Raw genomic sequence first — 12,116 nt, forward strand, 5'->3', positions numbered from 1 at the left:
CCAGCCCTGGGGCTGGAAAGCTGCCCAAAGGGTGGCTGCGTTCATAAGGTGCTTGCTTGAGCTGATGTCTCCCATGCCTTGCTCAGGGTGCAGCTAGCTGATGCAAGAAGCCTGGTGGAGCTAATGACAGCCACTTTGGAGGTTTTGCACCCTCCTCCAGCTGCTCGCTCTGTCCTTGGCCCAAGGTTATCAGCTCCCCAGCAAACAGTTTGCTGCTACTACATGGTGGGTCCAGTGCACTTGCTTCCACCTTTGCTTGGGGGTGGTTTTGTGGCTGAATTAGAAGCCAGGGTGGTGGTGGCGGGGCAGAGGAACCATGGGGGTGACCCCTAGCCAAGTGGGGAACAGTGCTGGGGACACACTGGTTAAGCAAGTATTTTCACCAGGCTTTGCACTGAACTAGAAAACTGAAGTCAGGTTGGGCAAGTTGCTGTTTTGTGATAGGGAGAGGGGAAGGGGGCCAGAAGGCACCATTTCATAGAGCAGGGGCAAGGGCCATCCTTTCCCTACTGACCAGAGGGTCAGGCTGCAGCAAAGACAGGAAGAAAGTGGAAGAGACAAAAAGGTGGCCCAAAGGGGAAAAAAAAAAGAAAAGAAAAGAAAAGAAAAGAAAAGAAAAGAAAAGAAAAGAAAAGAAAAGAAAAGAAAAGAAAAGAAAAGAAAAGAAAAGAAAAGAAAAGAAAAGAAAAGAAAAGAAAAGAAAAGAAAAGAAAAGAAAAGAAAAGAAGAAGCAGAAAGCACATGTCTTACTTGAAAGCTGTAAGCTGGGGTCTTTGGCAAATGATTTGGTGTCTTCAGAAATCAATACATTCGCATTTAGTTTATATGCATTAAGCTAGGGAAGATATCTGTAATGCAAGCTTTATCCTTTTTCTGAGAAACAGCCACCAATACAAATGCTGGGTTACGAAATCCTAGCGGGTAAGAGGGCAATATTAAGGTCAAGCCAAAATAAAAGGCTGAAAATCCTTGAAGAAAATGGATCAGAAATTCCCCTGGTAGAAGTGCATCCCTATGAGTCAGCACCTGAAATCCGGTTTCTGCTCTAGAAAACCGAACAGCTTGGTGCGCGCGTCTGTCAGGCAGCCACGTTTCGCTTCATTCAAACTAGAAAGCACCCAGGCAGTTACATTTTTTTTCATACAAATAAAGCCTCAAATCAGATGGCACCAAACAAGAAATACATATCTCCATCCTGCACATAGCTTTCTATTCTAGTCATGTGGAGCAAGAGCAGAAAGTTAAACGGGGACAGGGACATTTTTTTTTTTTTTCGCAGTGTGGCATGTGGTTTTTGGAAAGCACGGTGGGGAATTTTTTTGCTGAGGATGACCTATTTGGAACAATACCAGCGACTTTGGAAATGCCACTCTGGAGTTCAATCAGGCAAGTAACTAAAGCAAACTTGGGCAGGCAGGAGAAGGGAAAGTAATAAAAGAGTATTTCATTTCTGACACTAATGGCCGTGCAGCAATCTGTTTGTTAGGGAAGAGCTGAGGTGGAAATCTGCTCTTCATCCCTTGGAAGATGGTTTCTCTAGACTGGCTGTGGTGCATTAGTGACTATACTGAGTGCATTTCTCTTTTATTTTTTTGTGGGGGGGAGTATTTGGTTCTGCCATGCTGGAGGGGAATGTAAAATGGCAGCTGGAGAGGGAGGCGGGTGGGAGCGTCCTCAGCCACTCAGATGCCAGTGGCAGGGTCCCCTCACCATGGCGAGAGGTGGTGGGTGCAGGCCACCCAAAATTTTGCAGAGAAGGGTGAGAGGGCAGGTTTGGCAGATTATCAGCTCTGGCACAGAATTTGTTTTTCATGTAAGACAGCAGATAAGGTAGCAAGTGTATTATTTAGCAAATAGGTAGAGTTTTAGCACATGGTATTAGTGAGCACAAACAAACCCTCCTCTGAACCTGTCATTATTAAACTTACACAGAGTCCAGGATCACTGCCAGCAAGTGAAGGGCAGTAACAAAGCAACCAATACAATTTCACTCTTTGTAGGTATCCGTCCAGCTACTGCTAATCAGCTGTGTCATCCATGTGAAGCAAAGTTTACCCCATAATGTTAAAAATAGTCCTTTCAGTTAAAAGCCTGTCTTGTTCAATGGAGCAATACTTATATTTTATTTTACACAGCTAAAGTAACATTTATACAACAATTAAAGCTTACCATTGCTGTAAGACCGAAAATTTCCTACAAATTTTATGTATTCATATGTTGGAAATTCCTTTGGGTTCAAACTTCCTCTCAGAAGATGACAATAAAACTCTAGTTCATTGTCAGCTGGATTGTTAAAAGAAGAAGAAGAAGACATAAATATACTATTTAAGCTAAACACAACCAACGGTGTCTTCCAACCCCAATCTTGCAACTGGCAGCATGAGAGCAGCTTAGAGTCCTATGCACTGATGTGCTATACATTGCAGGGTCAGAGCCTCTGCAAGGAATCACCTTGCAAGGGTGCAGGTTGTTCAGCACTCTCTGCCTGCAGCCCAGGGGCAGCCTTCTAGAGTAACTCGCCCTTCTCTTACACCACCCTCATCACAGGAGTTACACTGCCATGGCATCAGTGTAGCAAGGAAGAGAATCAGATCCTTCATTTATAGGTTTTTTTCTACTCGGGCTTTTCATGACTCAAAACTGTCATACATCTACTGTTGGACAACCATGCCTAATTACCTCAAAATATCGATTAAATTAACTTTGGCATATTAGCTATCAGCTGCAGGTTTTGTATATACAGTAGATTAAGCAGCTGTATGTCTTCAATTATTGTGTGTTTTCTGGTTCCCTACGTTTCATGTCCTCGAATGAATAAGGATGAGGTAAGTAGAAGCACTTCTAAGAAAAACAAAATTCAATTTGAAAAATAATTATAATTATTTTTACAGATACTTTTCAACTGTAATGCAAACAAAAGGTATGTGACATTAGCATATCTCTGAACAGCATCTTACTTGAACAGGCTGAGGTATCAATTAAGATGTGATTTGTCTCAGGAACTCTTGGTTTCCACTGGCTAACCTATTTTCCTTAGCTGTCTCAAAAGATACGATATTTAATAATTAACATAACTGCAAGTAGTCTTAGCCTAGTAAAATAAAGGCAATGAGTTTCATTTAAAAATAGAACCAAAGGGTCATTCCAGGTGGCAAGATCTTTTTAAAAGGCTATGAACTTAAGTTTTATATTGCACATCACATAAAAAAAAATTCTTTCAGAGACAAAAAATTTATCCTGCCCATGATTTTTCATTTACTGGGGAAGATAAAATAAAACTTACTTTTTAGGTAATCTGATGAGGCAGAATCAGTCATAAGCATACAAGAAGATAAGATCTTATAAATTTCTGAATGTTCTTGTTCTGGGAGGAAATTTAACAAATTCTGATCCAAGACATCACACTGCAAAGAAAAAGAACCTGTGAGAAAAACAGAAGTATCATGACGAGCAACACTTGCAGACATGCCCAGCAATGTGGATACAAAGCCTGTGGTAGTTGACAGGAGTCAACTAAAATGGGAGGGAAACTGCTGGGCAAACCAAGTGATCACTTCTCCATGGGCCAGTTCTCATCCTAATTCTCAGCACTCAGTGATTCTCCTCTAGCCTTTCTCAGCGACCATCAGATGCATCAGTTATGTCCATACAATTGAATGACGAGGCCGGGGAGTGAGTTGAAAGATGGGTGCCTGGCTCCCCACACTGCTCGCCGTCTCCTTGCACAGGCCTGTTGTGGATCACTGGAACTGGCTCTCTCCCTGACAAGCCCTGACTAGTGGGAGCAGTGGGGCTGAGAGTCACCCTAGGCCACTGGCCCTGAGAGCTGGGTCAGTCTCAGCCCCAGCCCCTCCCTGAGGGCACCCACTCAGCTCCCGGGAAGTGACATCAGGGTGGCAGCCGCTGGTACCCCTGTATCCTGGCAGGTGGGAGCAGGGACAAGGGAAGAAGGGCATCTCTGTGCAGCAGCGGTAGTTAGCCCCAGGGAGGGGAACTTCATGGTGCCACTGACATAAGCCCTCTGGCCAGCCATGGGCTGTATGTACAGGTGTATGCCATGGTCAACTGGCATGAACCTGAAATCCATCCAAAATCTAGGTACTCAGATTTGGGAACGGAAAGAGAAGACAGATTTGTGCAAAAGGCCATGGCTGGGCCAGGGTGGAGAAGACAAAGAGTATGTCACACAGATGCCCGGAGAAAGGTCTCACTGTGTTCAGCTTGGTGACCAGCCCAATGCTAAAAAAGCGTATCTGAAAGGAAGTCCTGAGATAAAGTGACCGTCTAATGGCATTGACTTAACATCCATCCCACTTGAGACTACCTCGGGCTGAGCTGGCACACTGACACAGCTTCATGTGTCATCAGAGCAGCTGCTATCAGACTGTATAGTCATGCTGAAAATGTGTTAGCCCTGTATGAGATTGGCACGTTATTAATCATCATAATTTATTTATGTATTTATGTAAGACTGCACTTCAGTTTCCCTCTGCTTTCAACCCATGCCTGCTGTTCTGTGTGGAATCCTGTTCAGAGGAGCAAAATGTATCCAGTACAGGTTGAAAATCAGAGTGCTACACCTTATAAATTTATCTTGATGCAATAATATATCACTTTAGATTATTAAATTGTAAGTATTTATTACATGTGCTCGTTATTTGAATATTTCTTTCGTGAAGAATATTTGAAAATTATTTTTGTGACTTTTGTGTATACCTTATTAATATGCATTCTACTGATACAGTATATTATTAAGTTTATATATATAAATACATATATATACACACATTATGTTTATATAATGTATATATTTGTATTTTATACACACACATGCATATCTATATACATGCACTATGTTTATATTTATACAAACTATAGTACATTGCTCATGTAATTTTGGGTATATGAAGAAAAAGCAACTGACAAGGGGCAATGGGTGCAAACTGGAACATAGGAGGTTCCACATAAACATCAGAAAAAACTTCTTTACTGTGACAGTGACAGAGCACTGGAACAGGCTGCCCAGAGAGGCTGTGGAGTCTCCTTTGCTGGAGACATTCAAAACCCGCCTGGACACGTTCCTGTGTGATGTGCTCTAGGTGACCCTGCTCTGGCAGGGGGGTTGGACTAGATCTTTCAAAGTCCCTTCCAACCCCTAAGACTCTGTGATTCTGTGATGGGAAACTGTCCTGTTCAAGGCTTATGGTACAATCTCAGAAAAGTAATTTTTCCTTCTTGTTCCATTTCTACCTGTACATGGTAGATAATGATACTTATCCACCAGTCTCACATAAGTCTCATAGAGGTTAATTAATCTCACATACACTCAGCAGTAACTGTAGGAGGACTAGATGTGAGCTGTCACGACTCTTCAAACTCACTATTGCTGCTTCAGTGACCTGAGGATGTACCTACCACCTTTTGTCTCCATACTGTGACCAAGCTCTCATTCAAAAGCTATTATCAGTTCTGCAATGCTGTTTCTGTTTAAGATGATAGCTGCAGAGGCCTGCGACTACACCTATGGTTGGAGTTGCCAGATACTTTTGTTCCACACACCCCTCAGAGCAATCTCTTGCCCTGAGCACCAGCTGTTCATTAATTTACATTTTTTGCCCACATCAGGTACCATACATATTCAGAATTGAATGTTTGGTTTTCACCTTTGCTGTTAGGAAATATCTACTTCTTTTTTTAAATGAGTTTGAAAAAAATCATGAGATTTCCCAGCTCTTGCCTCCTGCAGAACTCAGGCACCCCAGTAAAGCAGTGGAGGAACAGAACGGCTGGATCTCGCATGTGTCAAGACTCCAACAATGTTCTTGAATCAATATGTCAATCAAGAATACATCAACAGGTCAAATAGAGAGAAGGAAGCAAATATTCCATAGTCTTCCTGGAGCTGTAGGAAACGCTAGGCCAGGCAAGCTATTGAGACCTAATTCTGCACCAGACCCAAAGACCAGACATCTGGTGCCATGGGGCAAGAAGGTGACCAAACATATTTGGTCACTGCATACAAAAGTGTATCGATTGGAGGGGAACAGTCTGCAGCTTTGTCTAATTATTCTGCAGTGGGCAGTTCTGCCCCACTGGCAGACACAGCCAAGAAACATTGCTGAATGAGACAGACAAAGCTGATAAAAGATACATTACAGTGACTGTGGGTAGAGTGGTTAGATTAACTACGTTAATGCGTATTTATGCTGCTAATCTGGGAACCTACTCTGTGCCTTTGAATCTATGAACCCCACAAACAGAAATTTAGGAGTATTGATCCCGGATAGCTATGACAGGCAAAGAAACAGCACCTTTGCTAATGCTGGTCCATTCTAAACACAATATAACAAGTTCTGCAGTAATTTGATGCATAGCTAAAACATCTGTGCACTTCCAACAGAACAGCTGTACTCCAAAATGGAGCTCCTTTCTCACCATTTCATAGTTTTGGGTTTTGTGGTTATTCCTGCTGCAGGGAAAAAAAAATGCAGGGCAAGTGAGCAAACATGGTCACTAGAGGAATGGGGAGATGGAAGGCTGCAAATGAGACAGGCTTCTTTCCCATCGACCCAAAAAATAACAGATAGCTCTGCTCTTCTGTGCTGGAATTTGGCACCTGTATCAACCTGTATATCCTGCACTGATATCCATTGCTATCCTGTAACAGCAACACAGCATGCATAGCTTTTGTGCTCTCTAAGATGCTATGATATCCTGGACTTTTACACCTTGACACTTAACTTAAGTGCCCAAAACAGCAGAGGAGCTGCCTGAGCTTCACCGGGGAGCCCCTAGGCAGAAAGCCAGCGCAGGAGGTCAGCCCCACCAGGGACCTCCTGCCTTTGCAAAGCCACCTCCCCAACAATCCTTGTGGACGATCATGTGGGCAGGTGCCAAGCATGGATCACTTGGCTGCAGAACTAAAGGTGGGTGAGATGAACACCCACCTTTTGGTCTGTGAGCCGGTGCAGCACCTTCTGCCTGAGACAGTGGACAGGCAATGTCCTTGAGAAAGCTGCATCTCCTCCTGTAGGTTGGAAGTAGTCACGCTGCTTCCTGTGTTCAGCTGTTTCACTCAGCAAAGCAGGCAAGATGGGACAGGACACTCCCCCAGAGACTGGACAGCCTTGGAGTCATAGAGTGCCATCTGACTGGCAAATGCTATGAGTTGTGTCCTGATTTCCAGGAGTTCACTTCAACTATAGTCAGTCTTACCATGTGAGATAAACCTCACTTTACACCAATGGACCCTCTGGATCTTGTAATAACATACTATTTAGAAATACAACAGAGGAAGTTTGAGTTTGAAAATGCTTCATGGAACTTAGGGAAGCTGTATTAAAGAGAACTGAATATATCTGTTCTCAGCACCAGAGTCTTTCATGATTTTAATGAAAGAAAATACATCAGATTTCTTGATAGGGGCCCTCAGAGACCCCTGCTCAGCCTTCTGCCCAGTTTTCCTTCCCTTTCAGTGCTCAAAGCAGATTTGCAGAATATTTTTTTTCTCCACAGTCACACAGGAGAAAGAATTGGTATTTTGTCCCTCAAACAATGACTGAATTTAGCTTACAAATAGATCCTGGAGGTAAACAAAATAAGCCATATAGACGTTCCAGATAGTACTATGATCAGTTTTAAACCTTGAAAAGACACATGGAAAGGGCAGCATGGGACTCAAATTCCTAGTGTGCACCTAACTACACACTCAGCTGGGCCCCTGCCCGTGACTGTAGTGATTTGCCAACCTTGGGCAGGCAGTGCTTGTTCAGTTATGGTCTCTGGGATGCATCCAGTCCCTCCACATGCATGGACTAGTGGGGTAAATGTTAACCGTTATCCCTCCATCAGTTCCAGGAAGGTCTGTGGGAACTTCTGCTCCACCTCCAGCCTCAGCAGGTTGGTCCCATGGGCTACTATGTGCTGCTTCTGTGCGAATAAAAATGATAGTCATCCTTGTTCTTGTTTTGGGCAAAGATTATCACCCAAGGCATGACTTTGGGAGGCAAAACCAACTGAGTCACTAATGGTCCAACTCAGGAATTATGAACCTGAACCCACTCATGTTCAGATAGGGTTTAAGGTTTTAGGCACAGGGTCTGAAATGGGTCTTCCTGAAGAGCAATACTATCCCACAGCCGATCTCCCATTTCCACTAAGAATCAGCATTTGGAAGGAATAGCATTAAAAACTCCAGACCATGAAAAAGAAAAAACACCATAGGAATCAGTAAGTGCATAAAGACCCAACAGGCTATGCAGGACAGCCCCTGTATCTGCCTCTGAAGTAAAGGCAAATGTCAGAAAATAGTCAACTACTGCTTTTCTCAACTTTTGAGGATTAAAGAAAACTGAAATAGCTAGATTCAGTCCAATCTGTGGTTGCATAGCAATATCCTTGCATTTACCAGGAGCTGCCGCCTTTCATCAAGTCCCTTTCGTCTCAGAAGAAAATAAATTTTGTTCATATTACAGCAAGGTAGTGTGTGTGAAATACATTTGTCTGGGTGGAAAACGTAACATGTATTTTGTGAAAAAGTAAACAAGAGAAAAAGAATTGTAATTTTCCTAAGAACATGGTGTGTGGGGGGGGTGTGTGGTACAATAACGATTTGGCAGCTATTTTTTTTTTTTTCTCCTGGGCATGTATTTATTTGAGACCAAGCTTCTAAAAATGAGCACGAGGATTAATCCTTAATTATTGTGCCATTTCTCCTAGAGCAGCCTTAGCAACAGGAGCAGGGTTTGGAGCAGTCTCTCTTCCAGCCCAAACCAGTGCATGCAGGAGCATCTCCCGCAACAAGATCCAGCAGCCCATGAATAAAACAAGCCCTACATGCGGGACCCCAGTGCTGACTACTGGCTCCACCAGCACTTCCTGGGAGCCGGGTGCACTCCCCTTGGGAAAGCACAGCGGAGCTGCAGGGGCAGCTAACTCCCGCTCTTCTGAATTCAGCGGGGGGTTTTGTCCTTTACCTCCCTGGGAGCAGAATGAGGCCCTCAACAAGCTCCTTGCCAGGCTGCCAGTGGCACTGGTGCTATTCTCTGCTAGCTGAGAAATCAGAGATGGAAAAGATCAGCCAGGTCACCCTGTCCCTCTTCTGGCCGCAGTATTCCCACAGAGCTTTTTCCATTCAAGCCGAAGTGCCTCATAGCAACAAAAACCTGATGGGTATGAATCAGATGAAAAGAGGCAAGAGCTGATCAACAGCAGCAACCAACATAATGCAAGGACAAAGCCCCGTACTGTATTTTTAGGAAAACAACACCCCACCACCACCTTTTTACATCTGTTTCTAAAACAACAACAAAAAAACCCAGGGCCTGATCCTACAATGTGTAGTAGAAAAGCCAACGCCGGAATTACTCACCGGTAAATGCCCTAGAAGAGGTGTGATGCTGTCAGACACGTAGATGATGCTTCCACCTGTGGTTACTGCTATAATGAAGCCATCTAATGCCTAAGGGAAACAGACAAGTACTTTAATAGGGATGAGGGGTGGAAACAGGGTCTCATTGCATGTTGATCAAAACAGTTTGACTTCAGCACCATATTGTTATCAAGTTGTAGGAATGCTATCTTGAGTTGCAGAACAGTAACTCTCTGATTTCACAGTCTGATTTAACATTCATAACACTCTTTGTAGGCTAGTAAAACCTACTATTGAAGCAACAAAGGGTTCACAGGAACATTTCATGTCTCGGTTTTTAAATTAATCACACATTTTAATAATGCAAAATGACTAAGACTGGATTCCTTGGAAGTTACTAAAATGAACATTTGAGCTCTGTGTAAATATCAAAGGACGATGAAAGGATGCTGTCCTATCTCAAAATGGTACTTCTCTGCAAATCCTATAAATCTCAGTTTGTATTAATGTAACTTTGTATATTACTGGGCTTTCATGTAAGTAAGAGCAATGCAAACGATCAAATAATCCTTAGCTTGAGTTTTAATTGAGTGATTTATTTGAAAGGTCATGATATTAGATTACTCATTCCAAGAGAAATTCACCCTTCTTCAGGGATTTTTCCTCACTTCAGTCCCACCTTGCAGTAACCACCTTCACTCCTAGGACTGAAGGAAAATGTCAGCCTTATCTCCATTCTCTGCACAGGAACAATTTCACCTTCAGAATTACTTTCTTTAGTCTGAGCTGCAAAGTTTTGAGCTTAATCTTGCTCAAAGTTAAATACAGGTAGACATCCAGATCTAAAGCAACCTACTCTGAGCAGAACCCTCCCAAAAATGAAGTCAACAGCAGGTGGTCAGAGGCTGTATTAAAACCCTTCCATTGTAATTAGGGAGTCACTGGTGAAGATTCCAATGCCTTCAAGTGGAGCAGGTTTGGGTCCTCCCTGTCAGCTCGTTGGTGATCTGGAGTTGGTGTTGCCTGCAGTCTTTGTGCCACACAGCCCCTGCAAGCATGACTGCATCAAAGCAGAGTTCAACTATACTCTGGAGGCAATACTTGGCCAGGAGACAGGTGTACTGCAAACAGCCTGGGCACAGTGGCATGGCATTACAAAACCTTACTGCAAAGCCAGGAATACCTTCAAGCCAGACTAGCAGTTGATCCTGTGAGCTGCAGCATATCCTTCCCCCTGCTGACTTCAATAAGGGAAAGAATTCTAAGAACACTGGAAAATGCTAATTGTTAAAAAAAAAAAGAAAAAAAAAAAAGAAAAAAACGAAAACACAAAGCCTTGAATAAAGGCACAAACATATGTTCCTTTTTCCAGAGAATGCTGAGGGCCCACAACTATTTAAGTCAATGGGAATCTTCTGGTGCTACAATCCTTTGAAAAGCAGGTCAATAACTCATATCCCAGTAGAAGAGCATGTGTTTAGCATCTCTGAAAACCCTCCAGCTGCTATAGTTAGTTTGATTTTGTTAATCTAAGTGCAGAGAATATGTTTTTCTTTAGTATAGTACATTCAAGCTGTTTTCTAAAAAAGCATGGTAGCTATTAACCCGCAGAAGAGAGCAGTGGTTTTACAAGGGAACTGGATTGTGCGTGTTACTATGGTGAAGGTTGTTGAGTTTTTTAAAACGAAGTCCTTATTTCATATACAATGCAAATTATACAAAGTGACTCACATCCGAACTTTGTGGTAAACTGAAGCTAATGTATGCATACATAATTCTGTTTTTATTTAGTCACAACTGGTTCTTTCAACATTAAGAGGGCATATCCCTCTACAAAGATTTCAGTACTGCAGCAGTCCTAATGGACAAACAGCGCCTAATACCCACTCCTATGTAATTTGATGACAGCCTTGTCAATGGGGTAAGAAAAGGCCATTTTCAGTAAAGCTGATGTATTACCACAGTCAATTATTCTCTGATTATTTTGAATCAGTGCTTGGAAAAACCCTTCCCATCTTTTAATAACAGGACGGGAAAAACTTCAAGCAGTCTTGTCCAAATGTTAATAAAATAAGATCAGTAGGAAGGCAAAAAAGAAGAGAATGATGAACAGCTGGCTCAACAGGACATCCCAATACCCAGTGTTATCTTGAAGGGCATGGAAAATCACAGTAGCAAGAAGGTGATTTATAAGCTGGGAAACTAAAAGCAATTGTTTCAATCTAAAATTGTGTGCCATACAAATAGAATCAACAAAGGCCCAGGCAGTCAAGACAACTACCAATTTATTGCTGTCCCAAGGAAATATTTCAGTGCAGAGTTATGTACATTAAGTTCCTGCGCACTGCGGTGGGAATGGGCGGTGGTCAGTGCAATGGGAGCAAAGCATCTCGTAACGCAGGACCAGGGGAGCCTCAACACGATGAACTGTGATGGCCACCAACCCCTGGGGGCCAGTAACATGCCCTGGCTTCGTGCCACTCCTTGGCATGTCAAACTACTCCTTAGCACCCTCTGTGCCTGCCACCTGCCTGGATCATACCCCACATTCGTATCATTTGTGGGAGAAGCTTGTTCTCAAAGGACACTGTGAGGCAGGAAACCTCCATGTATTTGGTATGGGATAAGATCCTTGAGAGAGAAGGTTCTAGCTGTTCCTGAGAGAGAAAAATACATTTTAACAGCTCATTTGCATTTCATCTTGAACCTACATAAATGCCATTGAGTCACCTCTCTTCAGATCCCA

General features: G+C 43.0%; 1 protein-coding gene across 3 annotated transcripts in view; it reads right to left on the reverse strand.

Moving 5' to 3' along the window:
• NPAS2 (neuronal PAS domain protein 2) overlaps positions 1-12,116 on the reverse strand; it is a 114,355-nt gene that overhangs the window by 36,199 nt on the left and 66,040 nt on the right. For all 3 annotated transcript variants that reach the window (XM_051640353.1, XM_051640342.1, XM_051640331.1), the window contains exons 5-7: positions 9,371-9,460; positions 3,284-3,404; positions 2,170-2,283 (exon numbers count right to left, since the gene is read on the reverse strand). In XM_051640353.1, coding sequence (XP_051496313.1) covers positions 2,170-2,283; positions 3,284-3,404; positions 9,371-9,460 — 325 coding nt within the window. The remainder of the gene's footprint in view (positions 1-2,169; positions 2,284-3,283; positions 3,405-9,370; positions 9,461-12,116) is intronic.

The sequence above is a fragment of the Apus apus genome, chromosome 1 (assembly GCF_020740795.1).
Source record: "Apus apus isolate bApuApu2 chromosome 1, bApuApu2.pri.cur, whole genome shotgun sequence".
Classification (NCBI taxonomy): domain Eukaryota; kingdom Metazoa; phylum Chordata; class Aves; order Apodiformes; family Apodidae; genus Apus; species Apus apus.